The following is a 23,059-nucleotide window of genomic DNA, read 5'->3' as shown; positions in this document are numbered from 1 at the left end:
TTATGGAAAGTGTTACGACAGCAGGCTGGGTGTCAAAGACACATCTTTGCTTGATCATGATTTCACTAGTTCATCTTATAGCAAAATCTATGTTATATAAATGATTTATAAGATACTATTCTTATTGCATTGTAATAAAATTCTCATCAGGAGAAAATTAAGAAATTGACCTTTTTTTCTCAAGTATTTAATTAGTGTTTTCCTATTAGTAATTCTTTATCCATTTTTAATGAGGTCAGCTATTCCAGTACAAAAAGAAATTTTTTCCTTTCTGTTAGTGAAAATGACATCTTACTAATATTTTATAAATAACTAAGAAAATGTGCCATGTGGGTGCACATTGCCTTCCAATGTGGGCCAGTGGTTAAAAAGCTACCATGGATTATAATAACAGCCAAGATTTGGGTCTCAGCCCTGCAATGACAAACATATCCCACTCTGGCTGTAGAAAGAAAAGTGGGAGAAAATACATGTTAGAACTGTGGAAAGGAATTGGAGAATAAATGGGGTTCTTATGCAAAGGCTTCACATCCTAGAAAGGTATAACAGGCTTGGCTCTGGTTCTGCAAATTTCCACTCCCAGTGGGTATGTTTTACTCATGTAATCTGTGTAACCAAAGCTGGTGGGGAAGCTTGTGAACACAAGGAGTACTCATTTGCATGAAGCATGCATAGATTAGGCTCAGCTTCTCCCCAAAATATAATACATTAAAATCTAATTAATAATGAGCAGTTGGGAAAATGCAAACAAGTAATCTATCACACTGTATGAGACAAACCAGAACACTGACCAGCAAGCACTGTTAACAAAGAAAGTAAATACAGAAACGCTGATTCAAGTAACCCGTTCAAGGGGATTCTCCTTTGGTTCACCTGTAATATGTTTTTAAAGAGGGACTTAGCTGCACAGATATTGATGAATCATATTTAAGGCTTTTATTTCTTTACAAACTAATCCCTAAAGTAACTTAAAGAGCTTTCACCTTTTCCTAGCAGTGCAGCCAGGTGTTGTAGGCAAAACTATCTTGATTTGAGGAATTTTTACTTAATTTCATTTATTGCCAATTAACACAAACTTCTGATCACTCATTCAGAGTGAGAGGAAAGAAAACATAAACAAACAAACATACATTTAAGTGAACACCTTTCCACTGCCTTTCCCAGGCTCAACTTAAGCCAAACACCTATCCCTCCCCCCTTCCTACTGTCAACTTCCCTTGTCTTCACCATGGGGTTACACTCAGCAATGGGCTTTTCCACCACATTTAGAGCTAGCCAGGAAAGTTGTGACCAGCACCTGGCAACTCCTGACCTCCCCCCACACCAGTGTCCCTTGGCTACTGAAACCTGTCATATATGCCCAACACAGCACTCAGGCATGGGCTAAGTAGGTGCTTATGTACTAACTCATTGGGTGCTTAGACATGAGCTAATAGGGTGCTCATCTGTGAACCATCTGAGTGTGCATTAGTAAATTAAATGGGTGCTTATGCATGAACTGATTGGGTGCTCATACATAAATTGATTAGGTGTTCATGCATGAACTAATTGAACACTCATACAGGAAAATGGTAAACCCTGCAATTTATGCTCAATACATGAGGTAAGAGATTGAAGCAGATCTAAAGGCTCGATTCCAAATTTACATTCATTTATCAGTTCTGTGGGTCAGATCTAATTACTAGAACAGATTCAGATTTTGGTTGGAGAGACAAACTGACTTTGTTTTAGACCCTTTATGCTTGTAAATGGTCCAGAAAAGTTCATGATGGACCAGAGAAGACTTCAGACAAAGCGGTGAGCAGGAAAACTTTGCCATAACCCCTCTGAAGACATTCTGGTTTTGTTTAAGTCTCCAGTGAGGAAGCATTCCCAAACCCACGAATCAAAAGATCTAAATCAGGAACCTCCTCCAAGACAGAAGCTGAAGGTTTTGAGTTCCAGTCCGGCTACTGACTGTAAAAAAAGTCACCTCTTCTATGAAATACCTATGAACTGGAAGCTATAATGCTTGGCCACATGCAAATAACTTAAAAAACCATACTAATTTTGATAAGTCAAAGTAAACGTAGAAGGTAAAACAAAGTCTAAAATTCAGCAAGATATGAGCCTTTTTTCTTAGACACTAAAGGCACTTCGAAACTAGAGCCTGTATGTCTGGGTTTTCTCATAGCCATTCATCTTGAGCTGCTGTTCAAAATCCTTATAAAACACAAAGCAGAAGAATGATTGAATTGAGTAACTGGTGTCTGATCAACTACATCAGTTAAATATACTGTCACTTAATATGTGACCCATGTTCAAAGGTGTTTTAAATACATATCAAACTTAAAAAATAGAAGTTATTAATTTTTATGTTGTCCAACACATACTACAGACATTCACAGGCGTTAGAAATAGAAAGGTTTGTTTTAACATTTATACATTTCTGTACTTGCTAGGCATAAAAATAGAAGTCAAATTGCACAGTCCTGTTAGCTACGAAAATGTAATGTGCAAATAAAGTGCCCAGGAGACCTAATAAAATGCCATAAATGAACTACTGTAAAAAATATCAGACCACACCTATTCAGCAGGATAAATTCAAATGTCTTACAAAGAAATGTATTCTCTTTTTTTTTTTTTTTTTTTTTTTTTAATGGAGTAAGAACTGTTTTGGGGAAAGAAAGAATGAGTTTCAAAATATACAAAGAAACTTTGAATAAGTGAAAAGGATTTCAAGATTTCAAGATCAAGTTGAATGCAGAATGCTACTTAATTCCACAATAGACTGGAAGAAGATCAAGCAGTGACATAACTTCTACTTTAGAAAGATGCATAGGTATTAATATTAAAGCACCACATTTTCATACCTTAGATTCACTTCTACAAGCATTCATTTCCATAATCAGGGTTCTTCTAGAAATCAAAGATAACACAGACTTGCTGTCTTGGACTTTAACATTGCTATGTGCACTGTTAATTGCCACCAAAGTGGGGAAAAAAGCTGGAGATGTCATATATATATATATATATATATATTTAAGGCTTTGTGCAAGCTCTGCCTATAATACTAGCTAAATCTGTCTGGAGTCAAACCTACTGTACAGTACTAGGAGGATCACTGCAGGAAGCCTGCTATGGAACAAATCCAAATTTGATCAAACATGGCAAGACAACTATTGACAAATCAAAGACATAATTACAAAACATATGGAATATGCTGTTTGTGCTCACAGGGACAAGCAGAAGCCCACGCAAAATGATGATTATTTGGTTGTAAAAGGATAACCAATACAGAATCACAAAAAATATGTAGATAGTTTTTGTAAAATCTTTGAGGTTTTTGACACCGAAATTTTCAACTAAAAGTTTCCGTTGGCACAGTGAGATGTCAACTGAGAATCTCAAATACAGATGTTTTTTGAGCTACAGAACATATATCATACAGGTCCAACCTGGCAGGCTTCCTCGTCCCATGATCTCAGGTGCTGTTCCTTAATAAAAGGCAGCTCCATTCATCCTTTAGTTGAGACTTCCAATGGTAACACCAAATTGCACCAGCCTTTCCTGTACAAAGGCATTTGACTATAACCAACCCATATCATGCAGACATGTGATAGCAGTAAACTGTGGCTACTGCATATCTAGCTAGGACCGAACCAGTGATTTAAAGACAATTTAAATTATTCTCATGCAAAAAATTCTGAAATGAACCACAAATTGCCTTGGAAGAAGGGAGGCAGGGAACGACTTTTTGTCAAAATTCAAGCAAGACTCCTTCTCCTGATCTAAGCCAACATGATTTTTTTTTTTTTTTAAGAGCTACTTTGACATAGAAAAAAAAAATAAAAATATCTCCATCCAACAGAAATCCTAGAAGGCAGCTGGGCAGTCCTGACAAACATGAAATATTCTGCTAAAATATCAAACTAAAAAAGGTAACAAGGGCTAAAGTGGCCTAGACGGCTTAGCATCACTATCTGGAAAATAACTTGGCATCCAATCCACAGCTACATCCAAACAGAGAGAAGATTGGCCCTGTTTGCTATATCAAACATGGCTCAGATTTTTTTCTCTCTTCCTCTCTCTTCAAACATAAATAGTTTCAGGCTCTTAAATAAATTAGCTCAGCTTTGGTTATACAAACTGTTTCATTTTTTTGCCCAAAGGCAATATCGATATTTGTTTAAAAATGGTAAATAATATATAAACGGAGATTTTCCATTGCATAGTGATCCTTTTTAGTAGGTAATGTGCTATGTCCATTCTTCTTCCTTATCCTATACTTGGGGATCACAGCATTGTTGTGTCCCAATAGACTACTTCTATTGGGAAATGGATGAAAAAAAAATTATGCTATATGAAGAGGTTTACTTGTACTTATTAAATATAAAAGCAAAATAACAATCAGGTTTAAAATGCGCAGAGAGTAAGTGCAACAAAATTACTTACCATTACTTATAATTATTTTTTTTAAAAGCCTTATGTGTGTGCCTTGTGTGGAACATGTGAACCCTAGAAAGGCTAATTAGTGAAAGACAACAGCTCTTAAAAGCCCTACAAGCACTTGCTGCTGAGCTGTTAGGACTGTTACTGGGAGGCAAGTGGTGCCTATCTGGATTATGTTGCTGCTAGGATTCCTTTGCATCAAGACAGTTACAATAGTGTAGCTCTAGGATAAAAATACATCATGCAGTAACAATATGGCAGTGTAACAGAACATTTTACCCTAGCTTCAACTGTGCAAGTTATTTTGTACATTAGTGTGGAATGTTTTGATTGTATTTTCAAAGATGTAAAACTAAAGCAAGTCTTAAGTACTTCCACAATGGGATGTGAAGTTTGACTTTAGGGCATGATTAGCCAAGGGCAGGGTTTTTTCTACTCAATATTACAGTGATTCTTCACATCCTTCCAAAAACTGGCTGGGGTGAGGTGTCTCTGGCTTTGACTCTTTCTCTAGCATGGAGCAGATTATTACTGTTATTATTGATTTATGTCATGCCTGTCTGCTTCCAGCCCCAAAACACTTTACTAAGTTACAATATACATAGGAATAATTTCACATCAGCCACGACCATGCTGTAGCCTTCTCTGGAGGGAAGCTGAAGGGAGCCATTAGGATGGTGCCTGCAACATTAAACAACAATCCAGGAGAGGAAGTAAAGAATACTCTGGCTCCTTAAAGCAATGGCTCAACAGAATGCAGTCACTGAACTGCCATCCAGCTGGGACACCAAAGTCAATACCCGTTCACCCTGTGTGGTTAAAATTAAATCTCCTAATGAAGTGAGATGGTTTTAGTGGTTAGAGAGTGAGTGCAAAGTATTATTCTCCTGTATTATTATTTGTAAGTTATACAGCTAACAAGGGAAAAGATCACACACAAGAAAATAGCAGACAGTTAGATAATGTTCCAAGGCCAGTTTCTAAATGACATTTGGGCAAATAAAGCTTTGGAAAAACTATGTTGAAAAAAAGATGACACAGAAAAAAGGAATTGGCAGTTTCTCACTGTTTTTAGGGAACTATGCTAACCAAACAGAAGTGATGTCAGTTTTTATCCTCTGTAATTCAGGTCCAGAGAAAAGAACAGTATGGTATTAGCTTCTGTTAATGAGCAGGTATTCCCTAAATATTGCTTTAAATGCTCCTGAATTTCAATTTTCTTAGAAAAAGAAAATAAATTATTGAGGGAAAAAACCCCCGCCCTAACAGCTAATTTTTGTCTGTGGATTAGCAAAGTGTTTAGATGGTTTTCTGGATAGGAGGTTTATATATATCACTAAAAAGATCCTCACACAATGTTATCAAGCTCTCCTTTCAGGGCTAGTAATTGCTAGCTGGTTCTAATCATTCTTGCAAGTGATCATTTGAAAGGTTCATTTTATGACCCCTCAAACTAACACAAAGAATCTCACTCCATAATGTAATAAACAATTCTACACCCAGTGCTTAATTAATTCCCGAAAGTCACCAAAAGAAGCTATTAATGATCTTTCTTTTTATCTAACCATAAATATGCAAGTCTCCTGGGATAACGGATTTAAAAAGAACATTCTGGCAAAACTAACTGTCAACTTGATAAAGCATAAAATGATCACCAATGAGAATAACTCAAAATACAACAGCAATGCTACCTAGTCTGATTAGAAAGTTAGGTCGGGTTGGATTATATTTGTCTGAATATTGTGTTTACCAAAAAGAGGACATGGTGCAAAACAGACTCAACCTAAATGAATACATAAAAGAAAGATACTACAACTTTTAAAAAAATATTTTAAAAAAATCAATTCTATTTGGGAATTTGCTTTACTGTGAAAATATCAACAATCATTATAATTAGAGCGTGGCCAATATTTCAAGGTTGTTTAAAATATATGTATTAAAAAGAATAGGCTGATATTTTCAAGAGACCTTAAGTATTTTAGGAGCCTACGTATTGTTTTCACAAGTAAATCAGACAGTAGGAAGCCCTTAAATGAAATTTAGTTTCCTGGCAACCCAAGCTATTGCTGAAAATTAGATTTAGGCTTCTAAAGGGCTTTGATGTTTTTGAAAATCACACTTCCTGCAGCACTGCACAGCTGACTAGGTGTAATACAGTAATTTACCCTTCTACTGAGGCTATCAGGAATGGAATCACTCTGATGGCTTTACTGATGTCTGGGAGGTTGGGTTTTTTTCCTTACACTTTAAAAAAAATTTTTCCTGGACATAGCCAGTGATGACTGGAACCTCTGACCAGAAACAGGGGGGGGGTAAAGAAAGACAGACTCTGCCTTTTCCAAAATAAGCTCATGCAGTCCTTTGGGAGATTGCACTTGATGCCAGCAGAGCCTGTGCACCAGCAAGTCCCACCTTCAGTAGAGCTCCCTGAGCTATTGGACCCTTGATGGACTGGGGCTTTTTGAATCTCTCCTGTTGAAGCAATCCCTGTGACACCCACACAGAGAAACATGAAATTCTCCTGCCCCACAGCACAGCCATTATGTTTTTGCTATATGTATGGAAATCCAAGTTTCAAGTACTTCTCAGATGAGTTTTTGATTATTAATACAAGGAAACAAACACAACAGGAAACGTTAAGAGAGGCACAGTGGGAAATAACCAAGAATTTTCAGGCTCCCCACCCCTTGACTCCCTTGTGCTAGGTAAAGGCGGCCTCAGATCTTCAGAACAGTGCTTTTCAGTTTCTTGACCTGTGGAAGGACTCAGGCTCCCACCGGAAGATGGACGCTGTGGACTGCTGCCCTTAACACTGAAGAACATACTGTTCCAAGCATTTTAGAAAACCTGGAAGTTCCTTTAAACAGGAAATTTTAAAATTTCTCATTTTTGTTCTAATCTTCAATAAAACTTTTTTTTTTTTAATGTTGGAATTTCCTGTGGAACAGAAATTCTGTTTTAAAACCATTTCTATTAAATGCTATTCAGATGGAAGCATTTTCCTATTCATTCCACTTTGCAACTAACTGGTGCCACCCCAAATGTATTGCTCTTCCAAGAACGATGTGGCAGCCCTGGAATAGCTAATTAGTTGGGCTGTATGATGCCTCTGCCAAAAGTTTCAGCTTCCAGAGGCATTCCTTTAAGGAATGGTGGTGTGGGTTTGGCATTTACAAGGATACACATGGTTTTGGGAACCCACAGGCACCAAAAGTTAGCTTGTGTTTCATAACTGCTCATCTCAACCCAGTCATTGAGTCCTAACCACAGTGAGTCAAGCAAACTTCTTCAAAGCACTCATGGAGAAAGCTTTTGGTTAATTTATTTTTGTTTTTTAATAAAAACTGTCTTTGGGGAATCTTTTAAGAAAATTCCACTTCTACAGCTATTAACTGGGAAAATAATTATATTCAAACATTACTGGCATTGTAATATAATGTCTTGTAGATAAATAACTTTGTCACTTAGTCCTCAGAGTTTCTACATTGTTAAGGTAAATGAAACATGTCTAAATCCAGTACCTTTATACTTGGTCACCACAGCTGAGTTGACACTCAGAGGTTCTTGGAAGGTGACAGTGAGTGATGTACTGCTTGTTACCATGAGACAGACATTGGTTGGCGCCTCAGGGGCTCCTGGGAGAGAAGAGAAAACATCAGCTCTTCAGCACAACAAATCCTATTCAAACAATGTTTCTGAGTCTTCAAAGAACCCACTGAAAATCACCCTGCAATTGTGAGCTTTGGGTTGTAGGTGTTTGTGCTGTCTGCCTTTTGAGCATTTTAATTAGTGCCCCTGCTAACAATATCCTGCAGACACCATTTGTTTCTATCATGGTTTTTGGCTCCTTTTGGTTAAAAATATCTTCCTGCATATATGTAACCCAATAAAACAGATTCATGCTAATTATGTCAATGAAAAGCCTCTATAAATCTCTTGGGGTGGGTAGGAGGAGAGAGAAAGGACAAAAACCACAAAGAGCTAATTAAACCTTTATGGTTTCACTAACAAACTCAAATTTATCAAATAACAGAAAACAATTTTACATTACTGTGATTCAGAAATTGCAAATTCCACAAATGTTTCAGTGCAATAGTTCTAAAACCTTGTTATCAGTTGAGGCCCAAGATTTTTTTTTTTTTTAAAAAAAAGCTCAATTTGCAGAATATTAATCAGACTCAATTCAGAAACCAAACACAAAAAGTCATGACTTACTGCTGGGATTGATTTAAAAAAAATCATTACACATACTTACTAAATACAGGAAATACAGCAGTAGTGTATCTAACACAAGGAGCACTACATCTATCTTGAAGAAGTAATCTTAGAATACAATAAATTTGAGAAAATTATCTGTAAGTAAATTTATATAAATATGGTTGTAAAAATGTTAATGGCGATGATTGTATGTCATTGAATATGATATGGCTAAAAGATCTACGGGTGGAAAAATTCAGCCCTGTTTTACTCCTTCCCTTGGGCCCAAATTCACATTTACTTTGGGTACAGACTCATTTGTACAACTGTTTAAAAGTAACCCATTCTGTGACTACGCTGATGAAATGTTATACATGGATGCCAAAATTATGATTATGTTTTCACAGTTTTTGTGTGTAAAATGAAATTGCATTGTTTGATCAGATTTTTAGAACTCCATTCTTCTAAAACAGAATACATTTATTTTTTAAAAATCAAATTACAACAGAAAAAAGGCCAATGTTCCCATCCCTCTTTCTCCCTATTCATATATTCTTTTCTAATCATCCTGGTTTAAACTCTGAGCACATTAAATGAGATCAAGGAGTAAATGAAGAGAAATAAGCAGGACAGAATCATTAGTTCCTGAACCGAGTCTGGAGGTCTAATTTTTGGCAGCCCACTCCTTTAGGAGCAATGTGCTTGCCGCTCTCAGATTTGGTTCTCGATTGCTCTAACATCAATTTCCTTCTCACTCTTGGGAAGGCCATTTAGACATATACCTCATTTTTCCCACCCTAACATTTGTCTGCTTCATGTCAGTGGTTTGAGATCAGTTAGTGAGAGTGTCTTTGCTCAACAAAGTCAGAGTGTTCTCAGCTGTAGAGTTCTTGTCTTGGAATTTTGCAGCTATTTTCTTCTACTTACTAGCGTGCTCGTAGCCTGCCTTCATGCGCTTGTATAGCCTGTATCTCCATTCCCATGCTTTTAGTTGCTTCTCTTTGTCTGTGTTGTCTGTACCAAGGCCTTCGTTCATCACTTGTGCGGACAATTCAGTAACTCGCTGCTGTGCTTCCTGGACCAATGTACTCAGATGCACTGACCTGCATTCCATGTTAAAAACTACCAAGAAAAGGGAAAAATAAGTAATTGCTTGGTAGACTTATGTGTCAAAATTCTGGCCTTATCCATACTGGTATAACACATGGAAGGTCAAATCCCTGAACACTCTTGTCTTCCGGTAGTTATCTTATCATCAAGTGGATTACAGTATGCCAATTTAGACACTTATGGATCTAGCCGCTCAAATGGGATTAATGAAATGCATAAATTGAGCAAATTTTTCTTCCAATGTTTCTCATATGCTTAAAAATGTTTTTATTAGCCTGAAATTGCATATATGTTTTAAGTTGGTGGAATATTAAACATGAATAAAATAATACAGCATTTGGTTTCTATCCAACCCCTACTTTGCTGTAATATCCTAAGCTTTCGTAGAAAAAGAGAAGGTTGTAGCAGTTATAAACACATACAATATATAAATTTCTACAAGCAAAGAGAGATCTAATTGGTAAACTTAAGAATGAGAGTTTTGTGCCCAAGGGCCATGGCTGGTATGGAATGGGTCCCTTTCCAGGTTTTCTTTGTGCCACAGCTTTGCCCATGTAATATCTAATCAGTCCACTGACAGACTGGACAGATAGCGAGCAGCTTCACACACGGAGAGTTTGTTTTTCTCCAGTGCTTAGAACAATTTAATTTGACATTTAGCAGTTCAGATTGTCTGTATGAACTACTGCATGCTACATAAAGGTGAAAATGAAGATCACATAGTTTACAAACTAAGATAGGTTTGATTTTAGCACAAAGTCCTCAAGACTGCCCTAAACCAGTTCCTCAATTATCAAGTGAAATGGGGTGAATCGATTCCTTTTTTTCAGAAATGCTCTTAGCCTGAAACTGTTCAAACTATTTGCAGTTTAGAAAATAGGACTCATAAAGGTGCTTAATCTGAAAAGAAATGCAACCACTGACCTGACATTCAATATGCAGGAAATAATGTACACGAGCAGAAAATCTGAAATCACAGAAAATAACTTGCAGAAGAACTCTGAGACAGCCTTAATTTAAAAGGCCCCTATTTACCAAAAACACTGCCACAGCACAAGCAGCTACAATGATGGGGAGTTGCTGTGTAGGGACAGCCAGGTCCCCCCAGCTCTGACAGGTTTTTGACATCAAAACACCACATGAACAAAGATGTCTGCGCACACGAATGTCTTATTCCTAAACTGGAATCTTAGTATTATGGGACAAATCAGATTGGAAAGGACCTTCTCTAGTCCAACGTTCTTATTCAAAACAGGGTCAGATATAAGGTCAGACCAAGTTACTGAGGGCACTACCAGCCTGGTCTTGAGAACGTCCCAGGATGGAGGCTTTACAACTCTAGGCAACCTGTTCTACTGCTTTACTGTCCTTATGGTGAAAAAGGTGTTTGTTTTATCCTCTGAACCTCTCGTTTTAACTTTTGCTCTCTCTTATATCACAACCGAAGTTTAGTGGAGTCTAAGAATAACCCTGCATACTAATGTGAAAAGTGCCATGGGATCTTTAAAGCCACAGGAGGAGAGCAAATAATTACTCAACGCCTCTGACATCCAAAAGGTTGTTTTTGAAGAATGTTTGTCTCTAAGACTTTGCTTTCAGAAGCTGGCTTGAAGCCATCCTTCTTGAAGTTTGATCATCCTTCATATGGACATCAGAGACATATGGCTAGGCTTACTGGAATCTGCTGGTATCTTCAGAACTGCCCATTTACTGGGAGGCCAAAGGCGATACGATTTCCTGGATCCATGCCTGCAATAAGCATATAACACATCTGATAGCACAACAGGACTGAGGAAGGAGTTTTTATGTGCCAGAACTTCAGGTGATTGAGAAATGGCATTGGTTCAAGTTCTTGCTAAGGATCTGGCTCTATCTGCTCAATCAATATTCTGATCCACAATTGTCAGGTCTTGGAAATGTGTCCAATTAGCCACAGGAAATTTTAATCTTACTTTTATTTGGGTTCACACGAAGAAGCCAAGCCAAACCATGAGTATATGATGAATAAGGGTAACTGAAAAGATAATGCAGTGGACTTTGCCTCTTCCCCAACTAAATTAATATTTTAAATGCTGTACTCTATGATCTTTCTTATTTTGTGTTTAAGAGATGTTGGGTTCCTGTTAAGATTTACACTGTCTGAACTCCACACAGAAATGAAGATCATAGTTTTACTTTCTATTGTTTTATCTGCTGCTGTATCTTAGGCAGAAATGCAGGTGATACAGATGGAAGTTATCTATCCTCCAGATCCTCTCTTCTACATTGTTAGTTTAGGGCCTATAATGAGATTTCAGTTTGATCACTACAGCTAGTATGGTAGAAAAGCAAGAGTTTTCTCTGTAGGAAGCTTTCTGTGTGCACTTGGAATGGGGAATTCCTCTACCTTGCAGTCTCCCAGATCTGTGCGTCTGTTCTATACACTTCCAATCAGATTAAGAGATGTTTGTGTCCTGTCGCAAAATTGGGGTGAGTTAGAATTTTCATCAAAATCCCCTCCCCTCCCACTTAGCCTGGGGAAGTCTTGTTCAACTGCCCACCACAGAGAAATAAAAATGCTCCCACTGGGTGCTAGATCATGTTTTTGCAGCCCTGAGATCATACAAACAGAAAAGATGGGTTAAATACAGAAAGCAAAGCAGAAAGACTAGAGAAAATAGAAAGTGACTGTTATCAGTTCCACAAGAATGAAGCCACATACAAAGATGCTGTAAACCTTTGTTCTGAGTGCTGAAAATAACATTTTGCCTTTTGCTCTCAACTAGCAACAGTAAAACCTTAAGGTAAAAAAAATGCAAACCAAACAATCATTTGCTTTTTATTGAGAATACTTTATCCATTATTTCAATTAGAAAAACTAAAAATCAAGATAAGTGAAGTGGAAATTTGGTGGGTATATTTTGAAATGGAAATGAGGTGGTTATATATTCATATTCTCTGTGTTCATAGGCATGTTTGCATTAATTACAGGAAATGAATACTAATTTATGATTGCCCCTGCTCGCCATCAGACTGCATTTATTTACAGATGAGGTCAATGAAAAATTAGTTTAGTCTTTTTTACTGCTGTTTAGAACACTCAAGACTGTGTTTTCCTCTAGATTTGTCATGGTTAATGAATGTTGCTTCAGCAGTCAATCATGTACTCTAAATGCTGTCACACTTTTTTTTAAAGCCTCAGTCATGAACCATGACAGAAAAATAAACAAATAAATATAAAACTAAAAAACTCTTTTCACTGAGCAGCTACACTATGCAAAAATCTCCAGGGAAGGTTAAAGGAGGCCAGAATAAATGATAAGTGCTGTGGACATAGAAAAGCAATAAAGGTGTACCAACACTGAGGGTCTGGCAAAAAAACTTAACACACACATGCACACACACTCTCCAGTGAAAAAACTGGCAATGTTAGTAGCCTCAAGGTGCAATTTCCTGGAGCACCGAGATTGACATGCCAGCACTAAATGTTGTTAATTTAACTAACTTCAAATTAATGGCAGAGTCTGCAGTGGCCGAACCCCTCAAACACAGTCTCATTATAGCCTTGCTGGGAATGTCCTAAATATAGGCATTGACAGTTTAAAACAAATTCGCATACATTGGTGTATTTTTAGACACAAGTAAGGCGTCAGAGTTTGTGTCATGGTATACAGTTGATTAATTGGGTTGGTAAGTCACCCTCCAACCCACAAATTGTGCATAAAAATGCCCACGGAGGAATACAAAGGAGTTTTATAACTACAATATGTAGTTACAAGCAATATTGGTATTCCAGTAAAGCGAGGAGGTCTGTTTTGTGTTTAGAGTTTCTCTGGTTCTGTAGAACTTTGAAATTCTCACTTAAGTGAGGAGTCTGTGGGTAATGGAAATGATAGATTTCAACACAACCTGTCTCCTGAAGGCAGCATAGTCAAAATCAAAAGGATAATCAAAATAAACCAAAGTCTAGACAGCCTATCGTCCTTTCATTTTTGATGACAAACTCCGTATTTCAGACCACGATCTTTGAATCACTCAGTTCCTGTTTCCGTATTTTTAAAGATTTTTTTCTCTGTATTGATATTAACTCAACTGCCCCAGTGTTAATCACCAACCTGATTCATCACTTGCTGTATCTGACATGAAGAACAAAAAAGATCCACTGAGCATGCATTCAACAAGCAGATATTGCTGCAAATGTCCTCCAGCACTGTGGCACTGTTGTTGGTATAATCATCTTTATGATAAAACCAGGGAGTTTTTCTTTGTACCTAATTTCCAAAACCAACAGCAAATCTAATCTCCTTTATTAGACAATTATCTCAGAGAATTCAGTTTTGGTTCTTTACTTACAGTGTGGGCTTTCCTTTGCCCCAACATGTAGAAGGGTCCTAGCAATAGGGACGTTGTTTGTCAAAATGGCAATATCCAAAGGAGTCAGTCCCTCACTGTTCGGTGTGTTCAGGTCCAGTTCCTCCAGTGTGTATTGGTAAAGAAGAATCTGAACAGCATCCAGATCTTGCTGTTCTACGGCCTCAAAAATAGCTTCATTGCACTGGAAATTCTGTGTATCAATAAAGAAAAAAATTCAGTAAAACTTTTCACATGTCAGCGTTTTAGAAATATATTGAGAAAAATCATGTTTTGTGAGATTGCTCCAAAAATATTCATCTCCAGCCCCAGCTTAGGTTCAGGTAGTAACATGGAAATTTCATGGAAATTAAGGTCTGTGGGAAGATTCAAGTAAGATTCAAACTCATACAAAACAAACCCATACTTATTAGACATCTGTCCTGTAATCAAACAACATGAAGGACATTACATGTTTTCAGCGTGAAAGTGGATGAAAGTGATTTTGGCAGAGTCTTGGACTATTGATTTTTTCAAACTCAAAATTTTATATAAAAATATATAAACTCAGGTGACCAAAATCCAAATCAATCAAGCTATTCTGGAGAAAATCCTTCACAGCTCCGGTGTGAGCTAGTAATCGGTACTGTTCATTCAAACACTTCAGTCATTTCTAGGTGCTCATAGTTTTGCATTTAACTTCTAATTAGAAGCAGCTTTGAAATGTAAGGTCCTTAAATAAAGAAGTAGAAATGAGACTGAAAAAATTGACTATCTAGTGTGCATGTCCAGAAAGTGATGTGTCTGAATGGCAGAGAACACAAGCAGACAAAACCAAGAACATACATGGCACTGACTTTCGAGCAGGGAGGACCACCGAACCTTTTCCTTACCGATGTCAAGGAGATAAATGAATGCTATAATACAAAAGAAACCCATCGTTTCTTAACTGAGCTGGGGAGAAGCAGGTGCAGGAGAATAGCATGGCCTGCAGGGCTCTGTTATGAGAACATCCTTCTGGAGCCTACAGTGATGACGTTATTTGCCAAGATTCTTTAAATTCTCTCCCAGTGTCCCATTGCCATCATTACCCAATAGGTTTTTTTCCTCTTAAGAATGAATTAGTAGAAGCAAAAGCCCAGCTAAACAAGGAGGGCTCAGCGTGTGGTCACATAAAGGAACTGAGATCTATTTAGACATGTTGTGCCAATAGGCATACTAAAGAAGTGGATACATAAGAGGGCAAGCGATCCAGCTACATGATGTAAAGTAGCTTCCTGTGTCCTGAAACCCACCTGGAGGAAACACAGAAAATTCTTATAAGATAATGTATTCTTTATGATATAATATTGAATTGAAACTGTTCTCTACTGTGATTAGAAATTAGCATTTCAGCCACACCAAAACTTACATTTCTTTTTTTAAATTGGTGAAGTTTAATTTAGCACATCTCTGTCCAAGTTTTGCTGTCAGTAAAACAACACTTTCTGAAAGACCACTTATCTGGTGGAATGTCTTTTGTCTCCTCCTAAAACACATGAACTAATGGTTTGCAAGCAGTTCTGAAAACTAGAGTCCACAGCTACACCTTGGGATTCGATCAGTCCTACAGGGTTTGTTTTTTTTCAGTTGTGCTTGAAGTTAAAAGTGTCTTCAGAAATTCTCAGGCCTTACAGAGAGCTTCTGGTCTACTGTTTTGCATGTGAAGTCTTGGTGCCTCACTAAGAAATTGCAAAGATGATGTTATTTTAAAGTTTTAATGTGGACCCCACCTATGCTGAATATTAGGGATCAGCAGAACAAGACAACAGATACACATAAGATGACCTTTACCCAAAACTGTCAATATAGAAAAATGAGTTATGTTAGATGACTATCTAAGGATGATGTGAACTATGTATGCAGCAATAAAGCAAATCTAGGAGTGCAGTGCCAATTTGGAAATCTGCTTTTTAGACAGAAGCATAAAAGATAGCTCATGCTGGAGAAATATTTTTTCTGTAGATTTCTATGCAGAATAAAAGACACTACTTAAACAAGTGCTTCACCGAAATGGGTCTCTATCCAATTCTTGCTTTCAGATTCTTCTCTAGATAGTAAGATTCAGATTCATTTTGTTATCAAATACTTAGATCATACTTCCGTGTTAGGTGTAAGAGAAAACTATCAGAAAAAGGAACAGTTGAATGGTAAGCAGCTAGATTTATTATTCTTTATCCACTGCTCTATTCAAGGCAAAAAATCTGTCTTTCAGGGCACATACTGTCATTAGAGAGGGTACATCTCCAGAAAATTTTAGAAAAAAAGGCCAACACATGTTTCTTTTATCATAAGATAAAACTTAAAAATGACAGAACTTTTTACTGCAATGCAGCAATATTTCTTTTCATTCCAGTAGCTACACATATCTGCTGTATTGCTTATATAACACCACCTTATCCTGAAATCAGAGAACCTACGCTTATTCTAGGGTCTTGTCCCTATTCTGAAGGGATGAAGGGCTCTAGCTAGAAACGAAAATAATTTTAATTGATTTTAATTACATTTTTTTTAAAAAAATATTAAAATTACATTATTAAAAATATTTTAATTAATGGTATGATTCTGATACATGCGATACATCATCAAATTTCACTCAAGTCAATGGCATGCATTTAAAAGCTGCACATCACTGTACTATGCATTCAAAATTAACATAAATTGATCATTGATGTTCCACCTAGAGGGAAAAAAAACCAAAACTGTGCTCCTTCATTCTTTGAAACTTCATTATTATGAATGCAGAACTGTGAACTGATAGACTGTTTTGTTTCATATAAATTAGAAATGCAACATATATTTACCAGTTCTTCAAAACTATTTATCAACATTCTAAAAAGCATTAATTTCATCACAATTTAAAACCATTTAAAATTCTTTTTCTCCTGATTTTGGAACTTTCTCTATAGTGTTGTTTATGTAAATAAAGGGTAATTATGCTTCAGAAGCATCTGCATTTTGATCCAGTCAGAGAACAAGCAAAATGGTATTACTCTTGTAATTACTTATAGTTAGGAAAACCTACTTATTTAACAGTAAATTCATAAAGAGCTTACTAACAAAGGGAACTGAAGTAAATTGAATGACTATTAGTTTCCATTTCTTTTAGTTAAGTTCGTTTTGGGAAACACTGGCTAAGAATCTGACAGCTGAACAAAAGGTACAGCTTGTGAGACTACTCAATGACAGGCTTGTGGTGCTCGCTTAAGGACAGGAAACTATGTATTTCTTGGTTCACATTTCCACTTCTGTGGCACAGGGTACACATACAGTTTTCCCATTTTTTTGAAATCAGAATAGTAATTTTTTTAAAATCTGTTTTATGTGTGTGCATAAAAGTTAAACGAGTTAGCATTTGTAGAGTGCTACCCTAAGTGGTCAATACCATTATTTGGCTTTAATTCCAGTTTTGTGTGAAACTCAATAAATCTTGTAATACGTCTCAGGAGTTTCTTGTGTTATATAAAACAAAAAACCCCAACCCTGTTACATAAAAATAATAAAAAAAAGATGGCTAACTCCAGTATTACAGCTGAAATTAACCCAATGAAATGGCTGACAAAAGCATTTAGCCCTTTTCAAATATATATACACACACTTTAACAACAGATTTTACCTACCTGAGTGATTATTGTAGAATTATTTTAAAACTTTTGATTTGAATTGTTATTTTTGGATTCAGTTATCAAGATTTAGACCTGCCTAGATGCCTTTGAAAATGCATCTTTGGATTTTTGCTTGCCAAATGAAATACCTGAAGTATTTGTGAAATTTTGGTGTTAAGTTGCTGAACAGAATCTAAGCGCATGCTTAAGTTAATTCCTCATAAACACTTGCCAGCTAATCTGTTGGCTCAGGTTCACCAAAAGGAGAAAAGTAAAAGCAAATTTCTATTTCTTTATTTCATTAGAAAACTGATTGAAAAAGCTATGCTGATTTAAACAAGAAACAGAGCATCAATTTTAGAAGGTACTTCATCCAATCCAAAGAATTATGAGACCAAACTGCAAATATCACGTTTTCCAAATGAACAATTTGGACACAAGAAACAGGCTGAAATATGTTGGCAGGTCTCGTGACTTCAGGGTATAAATACATGGGAACCGCATATGGGCTTTCTAACTGGGCATGTATGCATCCCTCATCCACGTAGCTGTGCACATCTAACCATGCTATGGTGAAACAGCAAAAACATCTACCTCATTTTCAACCATGCCAGTAAATTGCCCCATTTGGAATGTGCATCGAGGCTAGATCTCCAAGTCCAGAAAAATGTTCTATATACCTGAACAATTTTCCCCAACTATGTTTTCATACAGAAAACAGACATATATTTGAAGATTATATAGTTTTCTGCAAAAAGTTCGTCATATTATATGTAAAAGACTCTCTGGTATTGCAGCATGATTCAGACATCTTCAGCCCACGGGTAAGAAATACAAATAGGGGTAAGACATAGTACATTTTAGACCCCATGTCCTTAATTTTTACACCCCATGTCCTTAATTTTAGTCCAGCTGGTATTGCCACAAATACTAATGAAAGCCTTCTAATTTCTTGCCTTCTTTTACATTTACTAGATTACTTTCTCCTGCTCTGAAAAGACAAAACCATTGGATTCAAAGAGAAACTGAATCACATTTACAAGTGATCAGGTAAAGTTTAGGGGCAGTTTTTACATTGCTTTTTCCTTGACGCAGTCCTGCAGCCTCTAATCATTAGCTAGACAGCTGTGCTATGTGATTAATTTATTTAGGTGTTGCTCTGATGCACAAATGTATATACTGAAAAGGACTACAGTATTGCTTTGCAGTAAGTAATAACCATGTTCCAGTAAGTGATTCAGTGCTGGAGTGTTTAGAAATGCAATCTTATGTAGCTTAATTAAAATGAAGTGCCCCTTTCAAGATATTTGCTCCAGGTTTGACTGAAAAAGTCCACTATGTGCTACTGGAGTTGGAAAAAACGTTAAAGCAGTTTCTCCAAAGACTTGTTTTGATAAACATGAGTTCAAGAATAAAGCTATTTTGGGACATTGCTATGTCTGCAGCAAGACAACAATTTACTGAATGGAAAGTGTTTCACAGCAAGAGAGAATGGAAAGAAAAGTCTTCACTAGCCAAAGCCGAAAGAAAACAATTTCTAACAAATGTTGCTCACTTGTCTGGAGACATGATTTTAGCTATTGACTTAGCTCTGTAGCACAGAAACTCAGTGATTAGAAAATACATCAGCTAGAAACTTGAGCTGGAGTATTTCCACTCTTTCACTGATGGATTCCTTGCTATTTATTTCTAGGGAAAACTGTGAAAAAAACCCGGGCAGAATGGATAGAATGGAATCCAAAGCATTTTGAGTTCAGTGGGAGCCTGACTGTTGTGGACACCAGCTCAGACCCCAGATGGGTAATACTGAGAGGTACCTATGCTCACTGTAGGTCAGCAGTGACAAGAGTCATGCTATTCCCATGACAGCATAGTAGGTTGGGGAAAACAAAAGTAACACAAGTCTATATCCCATTAAACTACCATCCACATCACAACATAAAATCAAGACTCCTAATTAAGATTACTAATTGCACAGGAAGTCCCACCACCTGACTGAAAGGGAAGACAAAGTGAGATTTTAAGTAGTTAGCTCTGTGAATAGCAGAGGATTTGAGCCACAAAAGCAATATGCTGCTCCTCAATCTTTGGGCTATTCTCATTTGCAATTTCTCTTCTCATTAGTTAAGTATGACAAAAGGCCCCATATTTGAAGAAGTGTGTAATTTGAAGTGTATATTTCAATAAGCACTGGTCAGAAGATATCTAACAGACAGGCATTCATTCAGTCTACATGTCAGTCTGCTCTGGCATGGTCCCCAGCTCTAGTTTATCCTTCTCTCTCACTCACCTCGCCATACACAAGCTTGCAATTGAAAAAGAAAAGGCAAGAAAAGATAGTGGCTAAAAAATTCATCTTAAGAATCTTTTCCTACAGTTCATACTTAGAGACCCAAATTCAAATGATCCCTACAAACTGAAAGCATCTGGAAACCCACTACCTCAGAAGCACGGTTGTTGGCTACTATGCTAAGGTTATTCTCCACTATCGGGCTCCAATTTGGTTTCAGGCTTCTCCTGTAAATCAAAATGTATTGGCTGTGGCAGAGCTGAGAGGAAGGAGCCATGATCCCCTGCTTCCTTCAGGTCATAGTCTTTCTTCACAGGAGAGGGACAACAGTCTCTCTACTTTCTAATGTACTGAAGCTACATTTCAGCTTAGCTCTTCCATGGGGCATGCATGGATCCTCTGAGTTCAAGAAGAGAGTGATCCTAGGGGATAGGGTCATTGAATTGATTTAAAAATTATTTTCAATTATTGCATTGATTCATATAATTCCAGTGTGCTTTTTCTTCTGACTAAGTGTAATATTATCTGGCTCAACAATATTTAGCGTTTAGTCCTGCATTGCACTAAGCATTTGCCTTAGTGCAACAATGGTTCCAAGAGGTGTCTCCTGGCGCATTCACAGACACTTATAAGTCATGGCTCTTCAGAAGAGGAGAGGAACTCTTTCCTTCAAAATAATTCAGAGAAGCTGAGGGATGTGTCTGTTCTTCCTACTTGTGGAAAAATGGGAATTCATGTTTTTTTGGCAGTATCAACAGCAAGTTCATCTTCCTCCAGCAAATATAAAAGATTCTGTGTGCACTGAACTTACACTGTGCCATTACTTCAGCAACACAGTCCATTCTTCAAAATGTATGTGCTGGAGGTTGTGTAACTTCACCAGCACTGGCATAAATAGGAGCACTTGTGAGTGTTAAGTCCAGCAGGTGCTGATACACTTTCCTGTACTGGCACTAGATTGCCCAGCTGTATTCTGTGACTAGGGTAGGGAATCCAGGCCAGACTGCTTCATGCGTGATCTCCTTTTTCCATGATCTTCTCTAGCGATCATCAGCACAGTCTGTGAACAACCTTGTATTTATCTGTCACAGCATGTAAGTTCCACTTGCACTGTTTGGAAAAAAAGATGACTTTAATAGTCATCTTCAGTTTTCTTAAAATACTTATTTCCTTTAAAAGAAGCACTTGTGTATATGTATTTAATCCACATTTTGTCACATTAATGGCAAGTTAAGATCTTATTCCTAAAATAAAGCATTATCACTTGAGTAAGGTAGCTTTTCTTCAGCCTTCAAGAAGGTCTGACTTTATTTTGACACAGGATCATAAATGGTAAGCCTGGGAAGAATGTACAGCACTGGTCAGGGAACAAAGTGAGATGATGAAAATTGACAGATTAAAAGCAAAACGATTAAGGAGATTAATAGGACAGTAAACTGGCAATTTGATAAATATCAAGTAATTACCATTGAAGTCTTGCGGAGACTGAGCCGGTCAGATCGAGCTCTGAAATATGCTTCGTCAAAGGATGTATGACTCCCCTTAAGCTTCTCTGACAGGTTCCGATACAACCGCTTTGCAGCATTTGGAGAGGATGGCACGCTGTTCTTTTTAGTCTGAAGGAGACTTAAGTTATGCATTTGCTGTGTCATTTTCAGCTAGTAGTTTCTAGAAGAAAAACAACAGCTGTTTAACAGCGTTTTGCTACGCGAATGTTATTGATTAGAACTGTATCATTGAAATGCACATTGCAAGGCTTCTGTGGCAAAATTCACTTTCACACACACAGTTTTTAAACACTCAGAAGCATTTTTTTGAGTTTGTTCCATGGCAAATTGCTTTTTATGGAATTAGTCCCATGGATATCTATGGGGAGGATGAATAAAGGATAGAAAAATAAACCAGACCATTTCAGAACTATTTTCTAATTTGTATAAGAAGAAATGGTTTAATTTAGTGAGGGAAATGGCCTTTTGACAGAGTGAGTTCTGGTAATACAGGTGTCAGAAACAAACACACCCAAATGTAAATATTACTATACAATTTGGATAACATACATAACCTGCATTTTGTCAGTACAAGGTTTTCTTGAAACAAAACTGAAGCAATTGAGAGGGGGGGGGAAATATCTAACTGATTACAGAACACAATACAGGACTGAAATTTTTAACTGGTCAAGTGACTTAAGTTTGACACAAGCACAACTGTGGCAAGATGTGCTTTATTTGCCACATTACTATCTGCTAGCAAACCGTGTGCTCCAAAGACCTGTGATGTTTTCAGCTGGGTGGGTGGATTCTCTTTCAAAGCAGTATTTCTCACTCGGGAAGTATGTCTGGATTAAAAATATTTTTTCATCTCTGAACCCATCGCAAGCTACTACAGAAATAATGCGTGAAGTTACATTTAATTTGCATCAGATGCTGACACGTTACCATCCAAATATAGGTTCATTGCTACAAAGAATGTTCTTTTCTTAGAGTTTTGAGGAGCATTTGGCAGGGAGGGAACCTGCTCTGTGACCAAGACTCCTAAGGCATTAAGTTGTAGCAAGTAACAGCTGAAACACGGAAAATCTGTTTAAGCTCTGTGGTAGGCATAATGAAACATATATGCAGTTTTAGTTTTAACTACCTATGGCCAACTCATGCCTATGTTATTGCAAAAAAAGCCCTTACACCCCATGTTTTACAGTTAAAATAATCTGTGATTCTAACTGTTGCTGTTTCCAGCTTCATACTGAGTAGTTTCTTCCCTCAGTTAGTGGACAGGCACTGGTTTCGTCTGTATATTGTGTAACTTTATCCTGCTCTGTTTGCCCTGTCCAATTAGACTAAAAACTCTTCCAAGAGGGACTGCCCCCTCTCTCTTAACACTGTCTAGCCTAGTAGGATTTGCATATCACCTCATAATTAAACAATAGTTTCTATGCTGTATGATTACAATAATTTTCCCATATTAGGAAAAATTGAATTAATATTCAGCTCTCTGGAAATACTTTATGTGGGAATAGTTTTGCCTTTCTGAAGGGAAACTAAGAACCAGATTTGACTCAACT

General features: G+C 37.1%; 1 protein-coding gene across 1 annotated transcript in view; it reads right to left on the bottom strand.

The window, feature by feature from the left end:
- The window catches only part of ANKFN1 (ankyrin repeat and fibronectin type III domain containing 1), a 62,330-nt gene extending 40,677 nt beyond the window's left edge, over positions 1-21,653 (bottom strand). The window contains exons 1-4 of the mRNA XM_013304197.1: positions 21,468-21,653; positions 14,071-14,281; positions 9,556-9,750; positions 7,953-8,066 (exon numbers count right to left, since the gene is read on the bottom strand). Of these exons, the coding sequence (XP_013159651.1) occupies positions 7,953-8,066; positions 9,556-9,750; positions 14,071-14,281; positions 21,468-21,653 (706 nt within the window). The remainder of the gene's footprint in view (positions 1-7,952; positions 8,067-9,555; positions 9,751-14,070; positions 14,282-21,467) is intronic.
- Between the last annotated feature and the right edge of the window lie 1,406 nt (positions 21,654-23,059).

This window comes from Falco peregrinus, chromosome 2 (genome assembly GCF_023634155.1).
Source record: "Falco peregrinus isolate bFalPer1 chromosome 2, bFalPer1.pri, whole genome shotgun sequence".
Taxonomy (NCBI): domain Eukaryota; kingdom Metazoa; phylum Chordata; class Aves; order Falconiformes; family Falconidae; genus Falco; species Falco peregrinus.
Note: the sequence above shows the minus strand (reverse complement) of the source record. Positions and strands in the feature narration are given on the sequence as shown.